This window comes from Rana temporaria, chromosome 10, assembly GCF_905171775.1.
Source record: "Rana temporaria chromosome 10, aRanTem1.1, whole genome shotgun sequence".
Taxonomy (NCBI): domain Eukaryota; kingdom Metazoa; phylum Chordata; class Amphibia; order Anura; family Ranidae; genus Rana; species Rana temporaria.
In genome coordinates, this window is record NC_053498.1 from 71,752,804 (window position 1) to 71,780,070 (window position 27,267).

At 43.2% G+C, this 27,267-nt stretch overlaps 1 protein-coding gene across 1 annotated transcript in view; it reads right to left on the minus strand.

Annotated features, from left to right (window-relative positions):
• Positions 1-27,267, minus strand: part of KMT2A (lysine methyltransferase 2A) — a 179,454-nt gene that overhangs the window by 38,595 nt on the left and 113,592 nt on the right. Inside the window, exons 20-27 of the mRNA XM_040325444.1 lie at positions 24,673-24,773; positions 22,207-22,344; positions 17,063-17,221; positions 13,431-13,548; positions 10,753-10,831; positions 10,346-10,512; positions 4,611-4,775; positions 506-4,403 (exon numbers count right to left, since the gene is read on the minus strand). Coding sequence (XP_040181378.1) covers positions 506-4,403; positions 4,611-4,775; positions 10,346-10,512; positions 10,753-10,831; positions 13,431-13,548; positions 17,063-17,221; positions 22,207-22,344; positions 24,673-24,773 — 4,825 coding nt within the window. The remainder of the gene's footprint in view (positions 1-505; positions 4,404-4,610; positions 4,776-10,345; positions 10,513-10,752; positions 10,832-13,430; positions 13,549-17,062; positions 17,222-22,206; positions 22,345-24,672; positions 24,774-27,267) is intronic.

The window sequence follows — 27,267 nt, forward strand, 5'->3', positions numbered from 1 at the left end:
CGTATTTTCTTTTAATATTGCCCTGTATTTGGCTCCATCCATCTTCCCATCACCTCTGACCAGCTTCCCTGTCCCTGCTGCAGAAAAGCATCCCCACAACATGATGCTGCCACCACCATGTTTTACGGTGGGGATGGTGTGTTCATAATTTAACTGAACTTGAGCAGTTCTGCAAAGAATTTTGGGCAAATATTGCAAAGTCTAGATGTGCAAAGTTAGTAAAGGCTGTAATAAAGCAACAGGTGGTTTAGCAAAATACTGACATAAGGGGGGTGATCCCTTTTCCAACTCAGTGCTGCTGTTTGGTTATGTTTTTCTGATATGTTGATGTTATATCTTTTACTTGGATGTTATAGATTGCACTGATAAAACAAACGGTGTGTCTTCATTTTAGGCTGCAAAGCAACAAAATGTGATTATTTTAAAGGGAGGTGTTTCTTTTCTATACCCACTGCAATTGTATCACAAGTAAACTTGAGCCAGAGGAGGCAAAAAAAAAACGTACCCTGAGGAGAACGAAGCAGACTGTTTGCCACCTTGGTTCTCATCCTTTACTGTAGCTGGGCTCTGTCTGGAATGTGAAGTCTTGAGTTTTTTCTTATTTATCTTGTCCACACCTGTGGTCTGCCTTTTCCCCTTGCTTTTTGTCTTCTGGATAGTTGCAGCTGTTCTAAGCATGCTAGTAGCTGCTGAAGTGGTGTTTTTTGTGATTATTCTTCCTTCTGAGTCAGGCGGTGGCTGCACAGAAGAGGACCTGTGATCTGAACTACCAGCGGGATCGGGAAGAATCGGAGTCCTAATAAGTCTGTTCATGTTATGAGCAACTGGAAATAGGCAGTCAGAATCATTCACCGTTTGGGCCAGTGTCATAGCCACAGGATGAGATGTGGGCACTACACATATGCTAGAGGTAGTTGCCATAGCCCCTGCAGTTGGCCCCTGGGAGAAAATCCCAGAGCCTGGAGGCAGAGTCACATGATTGTCCTGAATACCCAAACTCTGTGGATTTGTCTTGATTAAAAAGTTACTGACTGGTCCAATTTCTGAAGGACTCAAAATGCCAGAACTAGTTAGAGTAACATGACCAGTGACTGGAGAAGCTGTGGCAGTAGTCTGCATAGACACAACATTTAGAACTGGCGAGCCAGTAGCAATTGCAGGCATTTTACTTGTAAGCTGCCCAGGATCCAATCCAATAATACCAGGCACAGTTTCGCCAGAGTTTGACGTTACCCCACTTTGTGGAAGCAGTGGAGTCTGATCAAAGTACATAACTCCAGACTTGGATCGTTTAATAATATTAGGTATATTGCGATGAGGTCCCGTATTTCCGAGGCTGCCGAGGTCAATCAAATTAGGGTGCGTGGGTAAACTACCAGCAAGTTGCGGAGCAGAGAAGTTAATAAGTGTCATGTTAGAAATCACTTCAGGAGCATGCCTCAATCCTGGGCTAACAGAAGGTGCCAACTTTTTGTTTTTCTTAGACTGTAAGCGAGAAATCTGTCTTTTCTTGTTCGTACCAGCAGATGGAGCATTCGAAGAACGGCTCATTTCTGCTCTCTGACTGGATTCTGAAACTAGAAGTTGGGGGTCAGATGAGGGTTGAACGCCAATAAGAAGACCTGGAGGCTGATTAGTGAGACTAGGCAAGAATGTAGTTTGTGGAGCAGCAGGAAATGATTGCAAGTGTGGGTGGTGAGGCACTGGGAGAAGACCCTTGCTTACAGGTGGAAACGTTGAGGTTAATGAAGGGCTCAGATTAGTGGCTAAAGTTAGTCCCCCTCCCACAGAACTTAACACTGGTACATCCCCATCAAGGCAACTCGAGCCAGAAGGTACAGACGACGTAAGCTGAATTTTTTGTGTAACAGTACCAGTCAGAGGCTGTAAGACATACAGAGGTTGCATATTCTGATTAACAACTACTAACTTTTCTGCGGTGGATTTAAGGTGAGCCGAAGTGCTCTGTACAGCACTAGTCGACATCTGAGATGTGCCTGGGCTTTCTGATTTGTTTGGGATGTATTTTTGGCTTTGAACTGGCACAGTGGGCGACACTGGAACTTGCAAATTTGGGGTACCACTATTTCGTCTTAGTTCCTGATTTCCTGAATGATCTACCTGTGCACATGGTGGGCTGGAAATATGTTCTGGTTCCATATGCCCTGCCATGTATCTATCTGCAGATATGTGACCCTCTGCTGTCCTGTCTACACTCTGCGATAATAGGGATGAATCTCCCTCACCAGGTGCCACAGGCTTTTCTGTAACAGTCACCCTCTTCCTGCTCGTTTCTGATGGTGGCATGGACATTAAGGAACGTTCATTTGGGGACAACTGGGATTCTGGAATTACACCTAATCTGTTATGGTTCTGGCTAGGAAGAGCTGGGCTACGAGTAGTGAGCACAGAAAGGTCAGAAGGCAGCTCTAGTGGTAGTTCAAATTGCTCCTCTGATGTCACAGCACCATCTACTGGCTCGGACGATGGAAGCTGCTGTGTGAATACCTCAAACAAGCCCATATCTTTTCCACGGTTGTTATCTAATCCTAAACCATCTCCCAGTGTTAGTAATTCAGAGGAAGAGGACTCTGGGCTTTCTCCTAGTGCTTGCATGGATGGAGTATTCTTCAGCACAAAATCCATAATGTCAATAGGAAGAATATTTCCACAGTCATCGCTATTGTTATTGTCAGAATCAGATTTCAGCAGCTCTGAATTAAATGTGTCCAAGATATTTTTGTCGGCTCCATGACTTCGTCGTGAAGCTTCCAAGCTCATCTGTGGCTCTAGTGCATCTTGCTTTACAGTATTACAACTGTCCATTTTGGTGTCAGAAGCCTTGCTGCCTTTACCAGCATGAACTTTTCCCAACTGTTCTTCTGACGCAGCCAGCTTTTCTGCTCCATTTTGTTTATTTGCCCTTTTCCCAGAGTGGCTAGACTTTCCTGTGGTGGTATTGATGCTGGCATCGCTTTCTGTCCCATCATCAACACCATCAAGTTGGGCTATTCTATGACGGTCTCCTTCATCTCTGAATAGGGAACGCACTGCTAGTCTTTCATCCCCAGATGCAGAAACTACAGTCCTAGAAAAGTTAAAGTAATAAGGATCATCTTCTTCAGATGAACTCAAGTCATCAGCACCATCCACTTGACCTTCAGCTGATCTTTTTCCACGCTTCTTTCCTGGAGTGCTGCTGCTAAATGGAAGGTCTTCCTCGCCATAAGAACGTACACCATACAAGGGTGTTAATCCAAAGAACATGTTAGAGCGGGCTCTTGCACTCCTCCTTGGATAGCGCCTTTTATATGAGCTGCCTTCTTGGGTTTTAGTTCCATCTTGGAGAAGTATGTTTGAGTCCTGTGGGTAAGCAGTGCCATCCTGATTCTCAGAGTCCATGTTGGAGCTAGTATGGTTTGTACCTAGTTCTCCAGTGCCTTCAGGGCTATTTTGGGACTTCACAGCATCTGGAAGCTCTGTAATTCTGCCAGGAGACAATGCTTGTTGGTCTAAATTTCTAGAACTTGAGTAGTCACCACTTGATGACTCTGACTGTGAAGCCACTGCACTGTGCACAGTGGTCTCTGTTTTGTTGTGTGAACGCCCTTTTAAACCCACAGCCTCCGACGCTGAATGTTTCCCATTAGTATCTGCTTGAATTTGGCTCTCACCTGATGAGTGTTCAGAGTCAGAAACAGATTTACCCGAAATTTTTTCTTGAGTATGATCCTTTACCAGACTCTTTGACTTTGGCAGTTTTTCTTTGGTCACTGAAACAGGTATATGAGTTTCTTTGACTTCTTCAAGGAAAACCGTCTTCTCTGTGAGAGAAAATATTACATGCTGATCCTTTTCCCTTTTTATTGCCCTATTTTGCTGAGGAGCAGAAGTCGTTTTGGAAGTTAACACAAATGATGCTGCATCTTTACCAGTACCGGATCTGCCTGTGCTAAAATCGGGGGTAGATACATCTTGTGGTTGATGTGTTTTAGGGCTTTGGTTAATAGCAGGATCACAATTTCTGTGAGCAGCTGACTTTGCCTTTTCGACTTTGGGAGTTGTGACCTTTACATTCAAGACTGAGGAGCTAGGTTTCCGTGTTTCCAATTGTTTGTCCCCCTTTTCCATTGAAATTCCATGGCCATCAATTGGTGAGTAACTGCTCTGAAGAGAAGCCGAAGATGCTCCGCCTGACTCCATATTGTTAGATTTGTGGTCTGTAATAGTATCTGCAATGGGTAGTTTCGTCTTTGTAGTGTCAGTTTGAGAGAGAGAAATCAAGCGTGACTTCTGAAGTTGTGGTACTGAAGAGACACTATGCCTACATGAGCCTATGCTACGAAATCCAGAAGAAAGCAAAGGATCCCCAACAGTCACAATTTCATGGGTAACAGGGCTACCTGCAAGTAAAAAAGAAACATATTGTAAAGTGCATAAGCGGACCATTTCTGCTGGTATTTATTAAATTATTAAGGACTTCCAGAAGGTGATAACTAATAACTGTTTATGATAATAAATGTGTTCAGTTTTTTGTAGTGTGTAAAAATGTTGTCCCATAGTTGCAACTATGATCAACTACTGCATCAGACAGCCACTTTAACGATTACCTGCTGACGGAAGGGGTCGAGGTCCTGGAGAGCGCTGATTATGGGGATATCTGTGGCGAACCCTGCTCCTGCCAAGAGCCCGGGAAGAAGTCAAAGAAACTGAATTACAAGGTGGTGGTTCTGGCGAAGGGAGACCAGAAGATTTTGGTTCCTGAAGATTTAATTCTGGAAAAAAGGAGTAAATTAATATATACTATCATACTGTAAATGTGCTTATAATGATAACATTTACCCAAAGCACACATGTAAAAACCTGCAACTATTTTGTTACTAGATATGATGTTAAATTAACAACCATTGTGTACCTACTGCACATGTATCAGATCTATCTATCAGTTTAGATCACAATGCTGGAAGAAAAGATTTTTACAAGAACAAGTTAATTTTTAGGAATGACAAGGATTTCTACGCTTTTTAAGGGGAACCCTCAAGCCAAAAAAAAGGGCGGGAGGGGGTTCCCTTCAAAATACCAGCCCGGCAGGTCCTACCCATTCACCCCAAAAAAGTGTCAAAAGTAAAAACAGTACACAGGTTTTTGACAATGTAATTTATTGAAACAGCTCTGGCGTCTCTTCTCCTTCCGATTTCTTCTCCCTGCGGCAATGTCTTCCTTCTCCTCTAACTGCTGATGACTTCTTCCACTGCCGGTTCTCCTCTCTCCCTCTGTTTTTCTCCCGATGTTCTCTCGACGCTCTCTCCTGGTTTAATGCTAGGGCCGCCGTGTGCGAATACATATATAACCAAAAGGGGGGGCCACCCAGTGATGTCATCCAAAGGCTCCGTCCCCTTGTGATGTCCCCTTCATGCCCCGGAGCGGTGACATCACAAGGGGTGGAGCCTCCAGATGGCATCATAGGATGGCCCCGCCCTTGGCTTTAGAAGTATTGGCACACAGCAGCCCTGGCATTACACTGGGAGAGAGCGTCAAGATAACAACAGAGGAAGAACACGGAGAGGGGAGAACCGGCAGCAGAAGAAATCATCAGCGATGAGAGGAGAAGAACTGGAGAATGAAGACATTGACGGAGGAAAAAGAAATCGGAAGGAGAAGGGACGCCAGAGCTTCTTTACCATGTCAAAAAAATGTGTACCGTTTTTATTTTTGACACCTTTTTTTAGGCGAATGGGTAGGGGTACGATGTACCCCATACTCATTCACATAGGGTGGGGGTCTAGATGTGGGGGGCCCCTCATCCGCTCAGGATAACCCTTCTCTCAAGCATGTCTCAGTTTAGTAGCAAAACAGTACCAGCAATATGATGTTAAAGCGGAGTTCCGGCCACAATTTCACTTTTTAAATATAAATACCCCTGTAATACACAAGCTTAATGTATTCTAGTAAAGTTAGTCTGTAAACTAAGGTCCGTTTTGTTAGGTTGTTACAGCATTTAGAGACTTTATAAAATAGAAATTAACTGGGGCCATCTTAAGTGTGGGCATCATGAAGCCAGACTGTATGACTTCCTGGATTTCAGCCTTGCAAATCTCGCACATGCTCAGTGCTGCACAAGCAGTGTCAGATCAGGTTTCAGCACCTGTGCTGTCCAAGTCACATGATTCTTTGAGACTGGGGAGTGCACAGACCCCTGGAAAGTTACACCCACTACATTCCCAGGAGTCTGTGCTGTGTAGGTTAGGAAGCATTAAGCACCTAGGTGCAGGAAGAGGGAAGATTAACTATTCTGCCTAGCAACAACACTTTGAAGGCATCTAAAAAATATTTTTTTTTTCGTAAAGGACTAATGACATTTTTTTAAAACTACTGATGTAATGTTATATTTATGGGTGGAACTCCACTTTAAGCACAGAGGGGTGGGACCTATGCCACTCAATGGACTACAAGAAAATGATTGCATTCTATTTTAAATCTTGTCCATTGATTTCCATCTTGTCCACTGAGGGACACAGGAAGACTAAAAGCCAAAAAGAAAAAAGAATTCAACTGAGCTGTGGTCCGCAGCAAATAAAGAACATAAAAAAGGATCACAAAAAAAAAAAGAAAAGAAAAAAAAAAACAGAACTTGGGGACTGTGTGCATCTCAAAGACCAGCCTGAAGGATCTTACACACAGAGATGGCATTAGATGAGGCCTCAACCTAAGCCAACATAGATGGCTGAAAATGAAAGCAACAAGCTCTGCTGTGATGAAGTCTAAGGCCCCATACACACGTCCGAGGAACTCGACGTGCCAAACACATCGAGTTCCTCGTCGAGTTCTGTGTTGAAGCCGCCGAGCATCTCGTCGGGCCAACTTTCCTCATTGAACAACGAGGAACTAGAGAACATGTTCTCTATTTGGCCCGACGAGTTCCTCGTCGGCTTCCGACGAGTTTCTCGGCAGAATCCAGCTCCGATCGAGTTTCTGGCTGAATTTTGCCGAGAAACTCGGTCGTGTGTACGGGGCCTCATGTTGCCTTGAGACAAAACATGTCAGTCTATGGGGACAGCGTATCTACTGGTCATGTGACCTGTGTGGCAACACCGGGGGTGTGGAGATCACTAGTACATGTACTCGTGAGATTTAGAGGACAGCCTAGTCAAAGACAGTTCTCCTGTAACATTAATAAGACGGTTATGCTAAATGGAGCCCTTTCCCCTCTTATACTGCGGATTTCTGGCAAAAAAAGGACCAGATGCCAGATGGGGGCCATACAAAACTGGGCCACAGAGGCTTGGTGCTAAAATGTTCAGGAAATAACCAAAAACCCGGTAGAGTGAGTTTAACCACTTGAGCTCCTGATCAGGCCATTTTTTGCGATACAGCACTGCGTTTCTTTAACTGACAATTGCGCAGCCGTTCAATGCTCTACCCAAATAGGTGGTATATGATCACCTCTGTATTTATTTTTTTCCGCAAACAAAAAAAATATTTTTTAGTTTCTGCTACAAAACATACCCAATATTTTTTTTTATATATACATGCTACAATTTGTTTTGAAAATACGCATATATTAATTGGTTTGTGCAACAGTTATAGCAAAATAGGGGAAACATTTATGGTATTTTATTATTATTATTCATTTTTTTACTAGTAATGGCGGTGATCAGCGATTTTTTGCGGGACTGAGACAGTGCGGCGGACAGATTGGTCACCTAGCTGACATTTTTTACACTATTTTTGGGAACCAGTGACATTGGTACAATGATCAGTGCTAAAAATATGCAGATGGGCTCCCTGGGACAATAGACAGATCCGTCTTCCTGCATAGCAGAAAGACAGGATCTCTGTATGATCCCAGAGAATGGAAATCTGCTTTGTTTACTATGGCAGATCCCTGCTCTGTCACTGTGGGGAACGATCGCAGGCGGCCGGCATACATTGAGTCTGCCGGACCCGCTGATTGCCTCCCCCGCTGGGCAATGGGTGCGCGCTCCCACAGATCATCGTGTACAGGCCTGACGTACACCTACGGGGATTTGCGCAGCCGAGCCAACCTGGTCGGCAAGTCGTTAACCCCTTCATGTCAAAGCCTTTTTCTGACATTTGCTGCTTACAAGTTAAAATATGTATTTTTTGCTAGAAAATTACTTGGAACCCCAAACATTATATATATTTTTTTAGCAGAGACCCTTGAGAATAAAATGGTGATCGTTGCAACATTTTATGTCACACTATATTTGCGCAAAGATCTTTCAAATGCAATTATTTTCGGAAGAAATACACTTTCATTACTTAAAAATACCAAAAACAGTAAAGTTAGCCCAATTTTTTGTATAATATGAAAGATTATGTTACACAGAGTAAATAGATAATTAACATATCATGCTTTAAAATTGCGCACACTCGTGGAATGGAGACAAACTACGATATACTTAAAAATCTCCATAGGCAACGCTTTAAAAAAATTCTACCGGTTACCAGTTTAGAGGTACAGAGGAGATCTTCTGCTAGAATTATTCCTCTCGCTCCAACGATCGTGGCTTAGTTCACTGCGGATTCTGTGGCGCCCTTTCACCGGAGCCAACTGTGCCCATCATATGCAGCCAACTGTGCAAATCATATGCAGCCACTGTCCCCCACAAATACAGCCAACTGTGCTCCATCCATTGCAGTCTTTCTGTCCATAATATGCAGCCACTGTGCCCCCCCCCCGCCCGCTGTCTGCCCTGCACTTACCCCAATGTAGTGGTGGGTCAGGCAGCGGGACAAGCAGTGAGCTGTGGGACGGGTAGTGCCGCAGTGGCTCTGTGTCCTCCATGCATCCTCCGTGCGTGTCTTCTTCCTGCATATCCAGTGGCTGCATATGATGGGCACAGCTGGCTGCATATCAGTTTATTTGCGCCCCCCCAAAAATTTTGAGCACCAGCTGTCACTGGTACAAACACCTTCTCAGGAATAAACAACATCCTTTGTGATAGTGTGGGCAGTGAAGGTACTCTTTACTAACACCCAAGGTCATTTAGACCCCAGTTCACTCCTCTGCCCTCCAAAGCACCTGATCAAACCAAGATTGGCTTGATTAGATGCTTGTTCAAGCTGGTAATGGTTTGATTACATGAGATTGAAATTGGAAGTGACAAAATCCTCATCTGCATATGATGGGCACAGTTGGCTGCATATGATGGGCACAGAGTCTGCATATGATGGGCACAAATGCATGAATGCAATGCATGAATCTATCCATAGTACACCACATAGGGGGTGGTTGGAGAGAAGGGGTGGCAAAAGAGCGCCCCTAATGGATGCACTGCCACTGGTTTGTACCACACAAGGGGTATCACCACAAACATTATAATGAGAGAAATAATACTATAACCAGACCTCCTTTATAACTCTAAACTGGTAACCTGTAAAAGCTTATAAAGCATACTTATGGAGATTTGTTTTTAAGTACAGTAGCTTGGTGCCGTTACATGAGCGTCCACAATTTAAAGCTTGACATGTTAGTATCTATTTACTTGGCATAACATCTTCTTTTAGATTTTACCAAACAATCGGATATTATACTGTGTTTTTGTGCAATAAAAGTTCACTATTGTGTATTTTTTCCCCCAAAATTGTGTTTAAAAAAAAATGCCTGCGCAAATACAGTGTGACACATATTATGTTTGGGGATTCTGAGTAATTTTCGATCAAAAAAAAAAAGCTCCCTGCTTCAATCGCTCGTTTCTGAGTGCAGATGCACCAGGATCCGATTCTGCATCCACCCAAGTATGAAACTGGAAAAAATCCATTAATTCTCTTTTAACTTATGTGAGAAGTGTCAGAATAGGCCTGGGAGTCAAGTGGCGAAACAAAAATCTGATCCAGCTCTCCACATATTTCATTTTAATGCAAGTCAGTGGATCAAATTACTGAATCCTGAATATCAGATTAGGAGACCAGGCAAGTAGCATTCTCAGAATAAGATGAGAAGTCGCACTCCATTATTTTCCATTATAGGGCTCAATCAATCATCCCTTATGTATAGGTGCTAATCTTTTATTTACTCTTTAAAAACACACAAAACAGGAGAGCAAAGATGTGAATCAACCACAGAGGCAACAATAAGCTTTCTACTTGAAATTAATTTGCATGCGTTATAATTCATGAGTTTTACTGCATGAAAGCAGAGATGTGGTAATAGACTTGAGTGGGAATTTGTTGCACCGTACCACAAAGAATTATATGACAAAATGCAATGGTGTAATCGGCACTATTAAAAATGATATAGGCAAGCTCAAAACACAATCCTAAGTGTGTGAAAATATAAACCATACTAAAACTGAAGCCCAAGTGTTTCCTCAAATCTTACCATGCATCTCCCGAAGCCGAGGACTGTGAGCAATAGTTCGGTTCTCTTCATGATGTACGGTGCTATTAATATCAGGCTCAGAGGGTGGTGGCCTACACTCCAGAATCTTGCAGGTATACACACAGCGCTTTCGTGCATCGTTTGTACTCCAATATACTCGCGAACACCTAGCCAACAGAACATATATTTACATATACAAAATGTAGCAAAATTAAACGTAGAAATGTGTATACAATACAAAATGTGAAGCTGGTAAAAATTCTCAAAACGAAAGAGTTTAGACGTTTGTGGTGCTGGTATTTAGAATGGTAAAATGTCCAAAAATATATGAGCTATGAATCTTTTCTTTCGTCAATGTATAACAAGATTATTTCATAAATTCATGCACAAAAAAAAAAGATACATACTGATATCCGATTGGAAAGAGCTTCTCTTCGCAATCCGATAAGTCACTTAGCATTCCAAGGCAGTCTACTGTCATAGAACCTGTAAAGAATAAAAAATAAAATAAAAAAATCATGAGGACATGAAAAAGCATAGCAAAATTGAACTATAGGCCAGCCCTCAAAAAATCCACTCGCCTGCTCACATTTTGCGAGTGGATTTTGAGGGTTGGCGAGGAAGTGCTGCCTGGGAGCGAGGGGGGGGGGGGGGGCAAGCACCGCCAGCCGTCAGGTGGTATGGGAGTCCATCTCCCAGCGTTTGCGGAGGAGAAGAGAGAGGAGAGAGCCGGCCGATCAGAACGTGGGGGACATTAGTAGTGGCTTTCATTTCAATAGCCAAGTGTTCCCCGCACTCGCTGTCACACACAGCCCTGCCCCTGGTCCCGGGGAATTTGATAGACAGATCACCCATCCAATACCGGGACGAGTGACGTGAATCAAAGTTCCCCCGGCCAGGGGGTGGGGATGTATGTGTCGCCGAGCAGCGGAAACACGGCAATTGAAATCAAAGCTGTTCCAGTAATGTCCCTCGGCACTCTTATTATCCGGCCGGCAATGCTCTTCCTCTCCTCTGTATTATGGACACCGGTAGGCAGCATTATGGACACGGGCAGGCTGCATTGGTAGACACGGGGTGAGGCTGCATTGGTGGACACGGGGTGAGGCTGCATTGGTGGACACGGGGTGAGGCTGCATTGGTGGACACGGGGTGAGGCTGCATTGGTGGACACGGGGTGAGGCTGCATTGGTGGACACGGGGTGAGGCTGCATTGGTGGACACGGGGTGAGGCTGCATTGGTGGACACGGGGTGAGGCTGCATTGTTGGACACGGGGTGAGGCTGCATTGGTGGACACGGGGTGAGGCTGCATTGGTGGACACGGGGTGAGGCTGCATCGGTGAGTACGGATAAAGTTGCTTAAATCTGCCTAAGGCCCCTTTCACACGGTCAGACCATTCAGGTCCGCCTGTGAGTTTTGTTGGCGGACCTGAACGGCCGCTCCATGCAATCCTATGGAGGGTCGGATGTCAGCGGAGACATGTCTGCTGACATCTGACTCGATCCGCCAAAATCAGACGTATGGTGGTACGTCCCATCAGTTCACGGCGGATCCGATCGGGTGAGATCTGATGAAAACAGACATTTTTTGCAAGAGCCGGTTCACACAGCGGTGACCTGGGATCCGACTTGAAGTTGCCCCAAGTCGTCCCAAGTCGCGTGGTTGAGAAAATCAATGGAAGTGAATGGAGCCGTCTTAATACACACTACTGAAGTCGCTCCGACTTCAGAAAAGGTTCCTGTACTACTTCAATCCGACTTCTAGGCAACTTGTAGGCAACTTGTACCCATTGATTTCAATGGAAGTTGCCTCAGAAGTCAGATCACTGTATTAACTGAAGCAACAATACAGGAACATAACATACATTTCTCAGGCAAACCCCTCCCTCCCCCTCCCACAGAGCTGATTGTTGTTTGATTGGCCACTGGAAAGCCTCCTGTCCTGGAACCAGACTTGGTTGAGTGGCTCGCCACCAACACCACCTCCACCACTATATACCCTTCGCTTGAGTCACAGGAATTATTTTCCGATCCATCAGAAGACATTTCGGATGCGCAGCCATTCTTAGCATTGGATGGAAGAGGAGGTAGCAACAGCCGGCACTCAGCAGTCTGACGACTTGAAGTTGCCTGATGATTAATACTCAAGTCATGTCCAAGTTGCCTCCCAAAGTCGTGCTGGAAGTCGTGTTGCCCCTATGTGAATCGGCTCTAACAGGTTCTCCTGATTAAGTATTCACATGTTTTGTATACAAGTTTTAAGTTTGTTTTAATTATGTGTAGAATACTAATGCCCTGTACACACGATCGGTCAATCCGACGAGAACGGTCTGATGGTGCCTACACACCATCGGTTAAAAAACCGATCGTGTCAGAACGCGGTCACGTAAACCACGTACAATGGCACTATAAAAGGGGACGTTCAAATCCAATGGCGCCACCCTTGGGGCTGCTTTAGCTGATTTTGTGTTAGTAAAAGACGATTTGCGCTTTTCTGTCTGTTACAGCGTGATGAATGCGCTATCTCCATAACGAACGCTAGTTTTACCAGAACGAGCACTCCTGTCCCCCAATTTAGTCTGAGCATGCGTGGATTTTTAACCGATGGACGTGCCTACAAACGGTCGTTTTTTTTTCTATCGGTTAGGTATCCATAGGTTAATTTTAAAACAAGTTTCACATTGTTTAACCCATGGATAAATAACCGATGGGGCCTACACACGATCGGTTTGGTCTGATAAAAAAAGGTCCATCAGACCGTTCTCATCGGATTGACCGATCGTGTGTACGCGGCATTAGATCACTATTCTAGTGACAGTTTTTTCACATTTGAATATTTGCATTTGGGACAGTCAAATCACAGCACATCTTATATATTCACTATCTGCGGCAGTATTTAGACTCTTCATGTTTGTGGCCAAGCGCACCTTTTGTATTAGTTTAATATTCTGAAGTCAGTTGCCCTTTATATGGATGAACATAATTATAACAGGAATCGGCAGACACCTATAGAACTGTTAATGCAATCTAATGGCATGCCTCCCCTGCAAATCTGGGATTTCCCATGTTGTCTAAAGTCTCACCAATCATCATATGTATGTTTTCTGACTCTAAACCACTCAGAAACTTTCTACGCAGATTAATTCCTTCAAAGTCAACAAAAACTCTTCTGAGAACCTCAAAACTGTTGTCGGACACAATCTGCAAAAAAATAAAACACAAGTAAGGAAAAACGATATAGGCATGCACACAGCATGTTTGCACCTTTCTAAAAGACATATTTCCCATTATCTCTGCTGGAAAACATTACTTTGATCAATATTTATGCTAGATTTGCAGATCATCAACAATAGCACAATAAAAATATTATTAATTTTGAATTTCATTATAAATTTTCTAATAACTTAAAAGGCATTTGCAATAAAAATATCAAGTTTGGCAGGTGAGGTTTATCATACCTAAACAAATTCCCCTACCTCGGAAGGAGCTTACACTCTGATATTCCCTTCTATAGTCATCCACACATTATCTGGTTAAAAGCCAATTAGCCAATATATTGTTTCATTGTGGGAGATTAATCAAAGTGTATAAAAAAAACTCCAAAACACATGTACGCAAAAACAGACAATCCCCAAGTGCACAATGTCCTTGGTGAGAATCAACAACCCAGGTTCCCTGTGCTATAAGGCAAATGCGCTAGTCAGCTGGTAAAATATATACGGTTTTAGCTTTTAGCTTACAAGAAAAACCCGGGTGTTTTAATCAGATCCCATATGGAATAAAAGGTGATAGTAAAATGTGCTTTTACATACCCTGGAGGTAGATGATCAAATATTGTCACTGGGCTTTAGTAAATAAAAATTAACCAAACATGGTGATATTGCACCTCTGCTCATCTTTCTGGAAGAACATCTTTTATTTTGCTCAAAATTTAAAAAAAAAACATTGATCTTGGACTTGTATTACAAATTGAAGATTATTGAAAGCTGATTTTGTATGCAACAACTGAATTGAAGTCCCCAAGGGTTATTCAAAGCTAAGATATAAACCAAAATGTACGTGCGCTAATGGCAATGGCTTATGGCGCTTATGGCAATCAAAACACACCAAAATAATAAAGTAACAGTGACAGCTGTTGCCTAAAAGTGACCTTCCTAAGATGAAGTCATCATTCCAATGAAACATGTCAGGGGCTGAGCCAGTCCATGTGTGTGCATTAGCAGAGTAAGTGGAATACGAGCAGTAGGTGGATTGCGCACAACAGCTGCCTGTGTTAAGACCCAGAACAGAGAGCTGCTGAAAAGGGATACACACTGTAGATTGCCGTTTTGATGTGTAGTGCCTGTGTACTTTTAGTACAGGTGCTATTCTAAATTTAAGGGGGTTGAGGGAGTTAGTTAGCTCTCATCCAGTTGATTTGTCTAAATTGGGTCTCTGCTTCGGCTGGGCTGTGCTGTGGGCTCATTCTGTTGTTGCTGGGGTGCTATACCACCCCGGAGCGACAGGTGGTGCCAGTGAAGTCCAGGCTGGGGTGTCTCTTGCCAGCAGCCAATCAGGAGGGGTTTTCCCTCGCGGGGCATGCTGGGAGAGGGTACTTCTGGAGCAGATGCGATGGGGCGGGGTTCTTGTTCCTAGTGTGGCGTCCACCTTCAGGGTTACCACACATCACGGCTCCCCGTCGATATGGCCTACCAGGCTGGGGTGCGCGTGCCACGCGGTGTTCCTGGTTCCGGGACCATGTTGGCCCGGAACATTTAAAGCTGTGGCGGGGCTCCAGTAATCGACTGGGCCCCAACTCGGAGGAGATCCCAAGCAAGTGTAGCTGTTCGGTGGGGAGTCCGTCTGAGGAGCGCCAATGAGAAGCTGGCGGTCCAACAGGGCCTAGACAATCCACCGGGGATCGAGGTAACCGGACACTGAGGGGGTGGATGTTAGCCACCTGTCAGTCGGTGACCAAATTGAAACTACCTGAGAGAGATCTAGGCAAGCAGAAGTTTACTGAGGAGAATAGTCTCCATATCCTAAGTTCTGAGGCCAGGTCTGTGGCAGAGACCGGATCCTCTCAAAGTACCGAGTGATACCCTGGCTGCCAGGTCGGTGTGAGAGGCCTGTCCAGGTACACTATACCCACTCCAGCTGGAGTGGCGACGAAAGTAAAGTGTCGTTGGAAGCAGGACTGCTTCCATATTGTTGAGCCTGAATCTGCTACTTCTCCTCCCTTTTATACCTCTGCTATCTACCTCAAGTTTATTGTTTACCGTGTTGGGTAAAATAAAGCACAAGAAAAGACACCTGCTGTTTGGACATTCCATCATTGCGTCTCTCATCATCATCTACCCCTAGACGCTCACAGAGGTAACACGCCATCCCAATCTATAACCAGCGGCTCCTTCGGGGGTGAGCGCTACAGATGGTAGAGTTTTTAACTTTTAGTTTGAACCCATATATTAAAAAAAAAAAAAAAGTGATTTGGTTATTTTTACGGTACCATGCTATGAGGCATTTTATTGTTTTTTGGCTTCTTTGTATACAGTATATTCACCTTGAGTGAATTCTGTGAAAGGTGAAGAGGAGAGCTGAGGCTGGAGCCAATTGTATATGATACATCAGGCTGTTTTTGCCCAATTTAAATTATGGGGCAATAAAAATCAAGCCCCATATTAAAAGTGAAGGAGTGGGGGAGACCACCTAAGAAGAAGCAGACCTGCACTTTACCAGGAGTGGCTGTAAAGAGTGCTATATTGACTCACTTGCTAAAACAAGGGGTCAATGTGATCCAGTAAGTGCAGTGTGTTATCCTCATCTTCAGGATTCTTTCATTCTTTGCCTGTAGCAATCCCACCTAGGAACACCACATTTACCAGCACTTTCTTCTTTTGCACAAAACTGAATATTATGAACACTGAGCACACTCTCATGTGGACTACTGAATAATTAATATATTTTTTTAATGATTTGTTATATTTGTGTTTTGTAATCTTTATGTATACACATTGAGTCACTGCCGGCAAGTTCTGTCACCCCTAAGACCCCATTCACACTGCTGCCGCCCATAGCGTCGATGGTAAAACGCCACTATTTTACCGTTGGATTTGCAGCGCATTTTGGCCACTAGTGGGGCACTTTTAACCCCCGTTGGTGGCCGAGAAGGGGTTAAAAACACCCGAAATGTGCCGATACAGTGGTGTATTGCCGGCGGTATGGCAGCACTGCCCATTGATTTCAATGGGCAGTAGCAGCGGTGAGTTCACTGCTGCTAATGCACTCCAAAGAAGCTGCTGGCAGGACTTACCCTGACGCCCTGCCAGCGCACCGCTCCAGTGTGAAATCCCTCGGGCTTTCACACTGGAGACAATAGAGCAGCTGTTTAGGGTGGATTGCAGGCACTATTTTTAACGCATAGCGCCTGCAAAACGCCCTCAGTGTGAAAGGGGTCTTATAAGCGGGGGATCTTTTATATGTAGAGCTAAAGTATGTTTTGACACTACAGAAAAACATATGTTACTCAAAAAAATGTTATTGCTCACATAGGCAAAACGCACACAATACTCTATTTAGGAAGGTATTAAAGTCCAAAGTAAGAATGTGTAAATCATAAAGTGCACAAGTCTACACATTTTGCAACCCTTTTCAGAAAGACAAACAAGCACAGCAGCAAAATTCTATTGCCCTTTCAAAGGAAAAAAAAAATCACTCTAATGAATATAAAACTTACCTCCCCTTTAACTAGGTCCCGGTGTCTTTGACAGTATACCTTCTTATCCTCAAGAAACACACAATTCTTAAGTCTTGAGCACATGAAGTGGTAGTTACTTGTGCATGAAGACAGGCAGCAGCCAACAGTAGCACCCAACTTCAGACAATTCTCACATCTCTGCAGAAAAGAGAATAAAAAAAAATGCATACAAAAATACGGCAATTAGAAAAATATAAAAACTATTTGATATGTGCACTTGTGGGCAGAAAAAAAAAAAATACTGAACAAAAATATGCATGTGGTTATGTATTCATTAAAAACATTATATGCATTTTAAAATCAGAAAGTGCAAGTACAGGAATGTATCCTAATTGTTGCTCTTGTAACCCCCTGTATAGCTGGAATTTACTACAGTAAAACCTTGGTTTGCAGGCATTATTTGTTCCAGAAACATGCTTGTAATCCAAAGCACTTGTATATCAAAGCATTTTTTTTTACAGGGTACAAAAGAGAAGAGGCACCTCTAAGTGTAGCAATAAGTTGCTAAATGTTGTACCTTTATTAAACGTAACTATATTGCTACACTTAGAGGCTCCTCTCTTCTTTTTTATACTCAGTTGTGACATGACGCTACTCTTATATCAAGACATCGCTTGTATATCAAGTCAAAATGTATTAAAACATTTTGCCTTTCTTGCAAAACGCTCTCAAACCAAGTTACTCTCAACCCAAGGTTTTACTGTACTTACCCACCAGCATCGAATATATATCAGAATGGGCAGAGCAACTAGCCAGGCCTTGAGAGTTATTCGCCACCAGTTGCCCCATCCAATCCCTACCCTGTCTGCCCCCAATTCCGCTCCTAAACATGCCCTTGTAAATTATTTAATTAGACCCCTGTAGACACTGTCCCACCCTCTCTACACACTGCACCCCTGTATATACTGACCCTCTTTTCCCCCTGTGCACACTGCCTTCCTTTCATAAATGCCTCTCCCAGCTTATTAGTGGCTTGTATATATGCATGTCTGTACACAGTACAGGGTGAGTGAAAGGGCACCGTATGAGGGCAGGCAGAAGGGCACATTATGAGGACGGGTAGGAGGGTACAGTACAGGACGGACAGGAGGGCACAGTACAGGGTGGACACAGTACAGGGCGGGTAGGTGGACACAGTACAGCGTGGGTAGGACGGAACAGTACAGGGGTCAGTGGGAAGAGCTCTATCTCCCATCCATGCACTGTACACTACCTGAACACAGTCACTAAGATCTTACTCCCCACAGAGCACACTGACACTGGAGCAGAAATTTGATGTGCACAGTATATAGCTGGCTACTGGGTTTAGTTCTGAAACTCTGTATGTAGGAGATACTGCCTAGGATAGCCTGGAGGTTATCGAACAGTGTCTCTGTGAGTGGTGAGAGACTGCATTGCACCAGCCCTTGAGAGATGTTTTCTTGCAGTCACAGGAGGAGCCTGATTGCTTTAATACAAATGTTTAACTTTTATCTTAATGATAAAGCCGTTGAATGTTATGGAGAGCACTATTTTTTCCCTTCTCTACATCGAGTGAGCTGAATTTGTCTATGGAGTTAGCCCTGTCCTGGCTTTAAAGAGGACATGAGCTGCATGACCTTTTGATACAAAATGCTCATCTAATAAGGGGAGCATGTGCCTACTGAGAAAGGTGGAAATCACAATCGTTTTGCTACCAGTGTATTTTTATGACTTCACATACTGCACAAGGATATTGTATAAGAAAAATATGAGCGCACAGGCTCATGGTGCAAATAACGTTTGTTTATTAAAATATAAGATAACATCGATACACTTACAAACGTAGGTGAATCACAATCATTAAAAGTTCCTCCAGTACAGAACACTGAACACATATATATATATATAATAATTTGTTTAGTTTTTTTGTTGTTTTTTATCTATCTATCTATCTATCTATCTATCTATCTATCTATCTATCTAAATATATAGCCATAATGTATGTTGATTTTTTACAATATGTAGTTGCCATATTATTCCCTGTATGTTTCCAGTCGAAGCTTAATGATTTGAGAGTAAAGGGTTAAAACCCTGGACATTTGATCGTAGCTACAAAAGAGCCCCCTGGATAACACAAAGTGGACCTGAGGAAAGAGGCCACGCCCTCTGAAACGCGTTGTCCTGTCAACCACACAGCAACCCCTTTCAGCTTGTTCCATCTGAGCTCTTCCTGGGCTAAGTGTTAGAAGACGCACCCACAGCTTTGTCCTGACCGAGTCAGTGAGGGGCTCACTCGCAAACTGTCGGCAGTTGCTTGATGAGCCAGTGTCTGTGGAGTCAGTGCATCCATCCATCCTGTGGATATTTTATCAACCCCAGCGCTCGGATGTGACCCTATTGAGGCTTCTGTACTGAAGGAACTTTTGACACTTGCAAGTGTATTGATTTTATCTTTTATATTTTAATAAACAAACATTATTGGCACCATGAGCCTGTGCGCTCGTATTTTTCTTATGTCTTCACAGCCATCAGTCTCCCGCTGATCACAGAGTTGCAAGGAGTGTGGTGTCAGATAGACTTTTGCATTAACTCTTTCACTTGAGGAATCCTTTGGTCAGTGTGTTTCTGTTTTGGGCTCCATACATTTTTTAGCGCAGAGACTGTTTTGTTTATTTTTGCACAAGGATATTAGAAGATGGAATTTCAATATAATGTCTTCCAAGTTAATCTATGTTCACATTGTGTTAATGTCGCTATGCATTATTGCAATTGGTGATATACAGTAGGTGCAAGGATTTATTTGCTTTAGCTTGGCATATTTTACACATACTGTTGAGTGTTTTTTTTCCCCACTTCAAACGCCAGCTGATTAGGGTTAAGTGACGATATAAGCGCAAGATAGCGTCTAAAATATGGAAAAAATAAAATAAAAAATCACTAAAAAAAATTAAAAAAGTAGGATAATTCTTAAAACAAAGGAGCTGAGAAAATACCTCCATCCTTCTAGTACAGTGGAAAAAAGGCATGCTGATAGTAAAAGGGTTTATGCCTTGGGCTAGCCCACAGTTTTTTTTTCTTTACCAGTGTCCAATCCTCCTGTATGCAGCAGAATAACCTGAAGACTTTGTGTCCCTCAATGGATGATAAGTGAAAACGGTCACCCATATAATGAATGTATACACAAGGCCTTAGCAGATCACAGTCACCCTCATCCAAGCTGGCTGATACATTCCAACACCTAATGCAGCATCAACAAACTGCAGGTTAATAGGTTGTAGCAAAATAAAAAGCACACTGCAACTTCATCAAAAGCCAACACTACAGGGCTTATTCACTGTACTGACATCACAAGGTTATTCACTTCTACCACAAACAAAATTGAATATTGTGCAAAAGTTCATTTATTTCACTGATGCAACTTAAAAGGTGAAACTAATATATGAGATGGACTTATTACATGCAAAGCAAGATAGTTCAAGCCGTGATTTGTCATAATTGTTGATTACAGCTAATGAAAACCCCAAATCCACAATCTCAGAAAATTAGAATATTGTGAAAAGGTGCATCATTCTAGGTTCAAAGTGTCCCACTCTAATCAGCTAATTAAGCCATAACACCTGCAAAGGGTATCTGAGCCTTTAAATCGTCTCTCAGTCTGGTTCCGTAGGAATCACAATCATGGGAAAGACTGCTGACCTGACAGTTGTGCAGAAAACCATCATTGACACCCTCCATAAGGAGGGAAAGACTCAAAAAGTAATTGCAAAAGAAGTTGGATGTTCCCAAAGTGCTGCATCGAAGCACATTAATAGAAAGTTATGTGGAAGGGAAAGTGTGGAAGAAAAAAGGTGCACAAGCAGCGAGAATGACCGCAGCCTGGAGAGGATTGTCAGGAAAGGGCCATTCAAAAGTGTTGAGGATTTTCACAAGGAGTGGACTGAGGCTGGAGTCCGTGCATCAAGAGCCACCACACACAGATGGATCTTGGACATGGGCTTCAAATTTCGTATTCCTCTTGTCAAGCCACTCCTGAACAACAAACAACGTCAGAAGCGTCTTACATGGGCTAAAGAAAAACAGACCTGGTCTGGTGCTCAGTGGTCCAAAGTCCTCTTTTCTGATGAGAGCAAATTTTGCATCTCATTTGGAAACCAAGGAGCCAGAGTATGGAGGAAGAATGGAGAGGCACACACTGCAAGATGCTTGAAGTCCAGTGTGAAGTTTCCACAGTCTGTGTTGATTTGGGGAGCCATGTCATCTGCTGGTGTTGATCCACTGTGCTTCATTAAGTCCAGGGTCCAGGGCACTTCATGCTTCCTTCCGCAGACTAGTTCTATGGGGATGCTGACTTCATTTTCCAGCAGGACTTGGCACCTGCCCACACTGCCAAAAGCACCAAAACCTGGTTCAATGACCGTGGGATTACTGTACTCGATTGGCCAGCAAACTCGCCTGACTTGAACCCCATAGAGAATCTATGGGGCATTGCCAAGAGAAAGATGAGAGACATGAGACCGAACAATGCAGAAGACCTTAAGGTTGCTATTGAAGCATCCTGGTCTTCCATAACACCTCAGAAGTGCCACAGGCCGACAGCTTCCATGCCACGCCACAGTGAGGCAGTAATTGCTGCAAAAGGGGCCAAAACCAAGTACTGAGTACATATGCATGCTTATACTTTTCAGAGGTCCCATATTGTTCTATGTACAATCCTTGTTTCATTGATTGCATGTAATATTCTAGTTTTCTGAGATTGTGGATTTGGGGTTTTTATGAGCTGTAAGCCATAATCATCACAATTATGACAAATCACGGCTTGAACTATCTTGCTTTGCATGTAATGAGTCTATCTCAAATATCAGTTTCACCTTTTAAGTTGCATTCGTGAAATAAATGAACTTTTGCACAATATTTAAATTTTTCGAGTTTCACCTGTAGAGTTTGGCTTGAGGATTCCATAAAACAGGTCTTCTCTGTATGATAATACAACAACCCTTTCCTAAGTATTTATCATCCTGTCAAGATATTTCCTACACTGAGGATTTAGGTTACCAATGTATCTAGTGCTCTTTTGTGTGAGGCCTTTCAAATGTTCCCTTACTCAGCATCACTTCAAACGCATGTCAGTTTATGCAACACAGAGCAGCTCCATAGAAACATACCAGCTGCTTCCCTCTGATAACTGCCATGTGCACATTTTTAAGAGAGCCATCATCCTCTTCAAAAACTTCTGCTGACCACAAAGCACAGTTAACATGTGTCCACTCATCTTGTCCAATGTAAAGCAGGCGTCCAGCATCCTACATTAAAAAAAAAAAAAAATAAACATTAAAAAGGAACCCATTCGCCCCAAAAAGCAGTGAAATGTAAAAAAAATGAAAGATCCGGTTTTTGACAAGTCCTTTATTTAAAAAAAAAGAAGCTCAGAGTGGTCTTCTACTGCATTCTACGATCAAAAATAAAGGTATAGTGTTAAAAAGTAAATTTAAATAAATAAATAATAGAAATTAAAAAAATGTTTAAATGTAAAACGCCCCCATCCCTCCGTGATTTGGGACCCATCCCCTGTGTCCCTTCCTCTCTGCTGTCTGAGACATTTGACCTGCTGATATAGCAATCCCAGTCATCTGAGAGGACATTATGCAAATACCAATGTGCACTGGTTATCCTAGAAGACCTCCAAGGCTGCCACTGCCCCCACCACCCCGAGCAGGTACGCTCATGTGACCCTGGAGGCGTAGCTGCAGTGCTAACAATGGCAAAAAAAAAAAAGAGGGCTGCAAATGTGGTCCCTTCAATCGTGGAATGAATGCTGTATGTATCGTTGCCCCTGTTGCTGCTACCAAAGTTACATGAGGTGGGCAATATGGCTGATGCAATGAAACCCTGTGATGTCATTATCCTGTACTAGTCTCAGAAAGTGCAGAGGGGGCACAGCTCCTACTGGGAGACCACTTTTGTTGTACATAGGACAGCAGGAGCGCGCAACAACACAGTGGGCCAGCACGGCGGGGGAGGTGGGGACGCACGGAGGCACAGGATCCTGTGTCTCCATGCACCCTCGCCGCGCGATCGCGGCATGTCCGCGACTGCCGGTAATTGAGGCCATGGCTTTGCGGCCTTGTGAAGTCCCAAGCTCTTCGGAAGCTTCTGTGAGCTGACGCCATCTGGTGGTGGCCGTTGGCATTACATTACATTGGCATTGCAGCAATTATAATGTGTGTAATTTTTCACTATTTTCACTGCCATCTCATTCCCTCTAATTAGAACCCCCAAACATTATATATATATATATATATATATATATATATATATATATATTTTATTCTAACACCCTAGAGAATAAAATGGCGATCGTTGCAATACTTTCTGTCACACCGTATTTGCGCAGCGGTCTTACAAGCGCACTTTTTTGGGAAAAAAATACACTTTTTTTTTAATTAAAAAAATAAGACAACAGTAAAGTTATCCCAATTTTTTTTATATTGTGAAAGATAATATTACGCCGAGTAAATTCATACCCAACATGTCACGCTTCAAAATTGTGTCTGTTCGTGGAATGCCGACAAACTTTTACCCTTTAAAATCTCCATAGGCGACGTTTAAAAAAATCTACAGGTTGCATGTTTTGAGTTACAGAGGAGGTCTAGGGCTAGAATTATTGCTCTTGCTCGAACGATCGCAGCGATAGCTCACGTGTGGTTTGAATACCGTTTACATATGCGGGCGCTATTAACGTATGTGTTCGCTTCTGTGCGCAAGCTCGTCGGAACAGGGCGCATTTTCTGGCTCCTAACTTTTTTAGCTGGCTCCTAGATTCCAAGCAAATTTGTCAAACCCTGGATTAGTACATTTGTCGGTTTTTATTGTGGTGTGTGCCCCCTTGTAGGAGATTCACCCTCTCCATTTGTCCTGTTTACTATTATCATTGAAAGTGAAAAAGAAAAAATTCCAGAAAAGTAATAGAGGGGAAATCTTGCAACGGGGACACTAGTTCTGGTGACCTGGGGGTCCCCAAGGGAGTTCATTAATTTGCAAGAATTTCCTCTCACCTCCTGTTTTGGTCAGGGAGTGGAGGCAAATCTCCCCAAACGGACACAGAGGGGAAAAAAATAAACTGACAGGGATTATGACCCTCTCTTACTCTAGGCAAAATAAAATAAAATAAAAAGGTTTTTCCTATAGTGCTACTTTAATAGTGCATGTGTATCTATATATTCATTAGCACACACATAATAAATACACATTAACAATACAGAACAAGCAAAATGGGTCAGCTGAAAAGCCCAGCAGATGCTCACTGACTGAAGGCTGTGATGTCTGCTTGATGGAGCCAACTGATTAAGGGTGAATCAACCCCAAATAAAAAATACATAAAAAAAACACTGTTCCGACTAAGAACAAGCAAGCAAATCATAAAAGTCAGATCTACTTAGCTACATCGAAGTTACTGAAACTAGAGGTTACATACAATATAACAGACCAGCATACAGTATTTTTCTTGTTAAGTGTTGGAAGCACAATAATGGAAATATGCATGTCTCTCAACAGGTTTCTTTTAAAAGACTACTTATATAACTAGAAGACAGAATAAGAAGGTGCTAAGGAAACTAATAAGTGGAACTTACATTAGCATGGTCATCTCCAAACTTTAAACACAGGGCGCACTGGCGATTATCTTCTACCCCGGGTGGTGGTAACAATTCTGGGCTATCTTCTCTACCTTGGTCTGCAGGTTCAAAAACAGAAACCAAAAAAACATTTTTGAAAATTAAAAATAGCACTGACTGTAAAAACTATTAATTTATTCACTGGTATTTAAATAGCATTTTCACAGCGCTTCACCCACATATTGACATTCACAACATTACCTGTTCTTAAGGAACTTTCAATCTAAGGCCCCTAACTTACATTCATACATAAACATTATACGGTCAAGTTAGACAGGAGTCCATTAACCTACAACCATGTCTTTGGATTGTGGGAGGAACCTGGAATACCTAGAGGAAAACCACACAAGCACAGGGAGAACATGCAAAATCCATGCAGCAAGTGTCATGGTTGGGATACAAATGGGTGCCCCTAGTGCTGCCAAGCAGATGTGCTACTAACCAACAAGCCACTGTGCTGCCCATTTAAAACAACAATTGCAAAAAATGTTTTGTACAAACTGAAGTTGTGTGCAGAGGACTTTGTTACTTCCTTGAATCCCTTTCTAGTCTGTCCAGCTAGGCAATCAGCAGCAGTCATTTTGCACTGATCGATTTAAGGGCTCATGCACACTGCAGCTCAAAGAAGCTGTTCCTACAGGCTTTTGAGCTTTTTAAAGCTTTCATTTTTTAGCTGGAAACTCCCTTCCATGTTAGCCAATGTGGCCATGCACACGATGGCTCTTTCAGGCATATGCTCTTACAGGCAGAAAACCCCCCCACAAACTCATGTTTTGAGCAGAAAAGACGCCTAATGCCGCGTACACACGACCGTTTTTTGGGTTATAAAAAAGAGATTTTTAATACAGCTTACCTGTAAAATCTTTTTCTTGGAGTACATCACGGGACACAGAGCGGCATTCATTACTATATGGGTTATATGGAGTACCTTCAGGTGTAGACACTGGCAATCTCAAACAGGAAATGCCCCTCCCTATATAACCCCCTCCCATAGGAGGAGTACCTCAGTTTTGTAGCAAGCAGTATGCCTCCCAAAATGGTCCTCAAAAAAGAGGGGTGGGAGCTCTGTGTCCCGTGATGTACTCCAAGAAAAAGATTTTACAGGTAAGCTGTATTAAAAATCTCTTTTTCTTTATCGTACATCACGGGACACAGAGCGGCATTCATTACTATATGGGATGTCCCAAAGCAATGCTTACAATGAGGGGAGGGAGAACATCTCCAAGACAAAAGGATTTAATTTAGAGATATACTCAAATCATAATAAATCCAACTTAGTTGAGAAAAATAAAATTTTTAAATTTAACTCGAACAAGAGGAGCCCCCGGAATCCGAGGGTCTCAAACTGCAGCCTGCAGCACTGCCTGCCCGAAGGCAGTATCAGTATTCCTTCTTACGTCCAACTTGTAGAATTTTGTAAACGTGTGGACAGAAGACCAGGTTGCCGCCTTGCAAACTTGAGCCATAGAGATCTGGTGGTGTGCTGCCCAGGAGGCGCCCATGGCTCTAGTAGAATGAGCCTTTAATGATACTGGAGGAGGCAACCCTTTCAAGCCGTAGGCCTGAGTGATTAATTGCTTAATCCACCTAGAAATGGTGGACTTTGCAGCTGCCTGCCCCTTCTTGGGCCCATCCGGTAGAATGAACAGCACATCTGTCTTCCAGATCTTCTTTGTAGCTTTAAGATAGGCCTTCATGGCCCTGACAATATCCAAGGTATGCAGCAACCCTTCCTTTCTGGAAGTAGGTTTAGGGAAGAAGGATGGTAATACCAAATCCTGGTTCAAATGAAAACTGGATATGACCTTCGGAAGGAAGGAAGGATGAGGGCGGAGAACGACCCTGTCCTTATGAAACACAAGATATGGTTCCTTACAGGATAAGGCTGCCAGCTCCGAAACTCTTCTTGCGGAAACTATGGCAACCAAAAATACTAACTTCCTTGTCAGTAGAACCAAAGGAATATCAGCCAACGGCTCAAACGGTTGTTTCTGTAAACTTGACAGAACAAGATTTAAATCCCACGGACAAAGCGGGGATTTAACTGGAGGTCTAATACGTAAGACCCCTTGAAGGAAGGTCTTAACCAGCGAGTGGGTGGCCAGCGGCCGCTGAAACCACACTGACAGAGCAGAAATCTGTCCTTTGATTGTGCTTAATGCCAATCCTTTATCCACTCCTAGCTGGAGAAAACTTAATACTCTATCGATGGTAAATTTGCGAGAAAGCCATCGCTTGGACTCACACCAGCCTACATAGGCCTTCCAGACCCTGTAATAAATCACCCTAGAGACCGGTTTCCTGGCTCTGATTAGGGTAGAGATTACTTTCTGAGACAGACCTCTACCCCTGAGAATCAGGGATTCAGCTTCCAGGCCGTCAAATTTAGATGCCGTAAGGCAGGGTGGAGGATCGGACCTTGCGATAGCAGGTCTGGCCGTAGAGGAAGAGTCCAAGGGTCTCCCACTACCATCCTTAAGATTAGTGAGTACCATGCCCTTCTGGGCCATGCTGGAGCTACCAGGATGACTGGTATGTGCTCCACCCGGATCC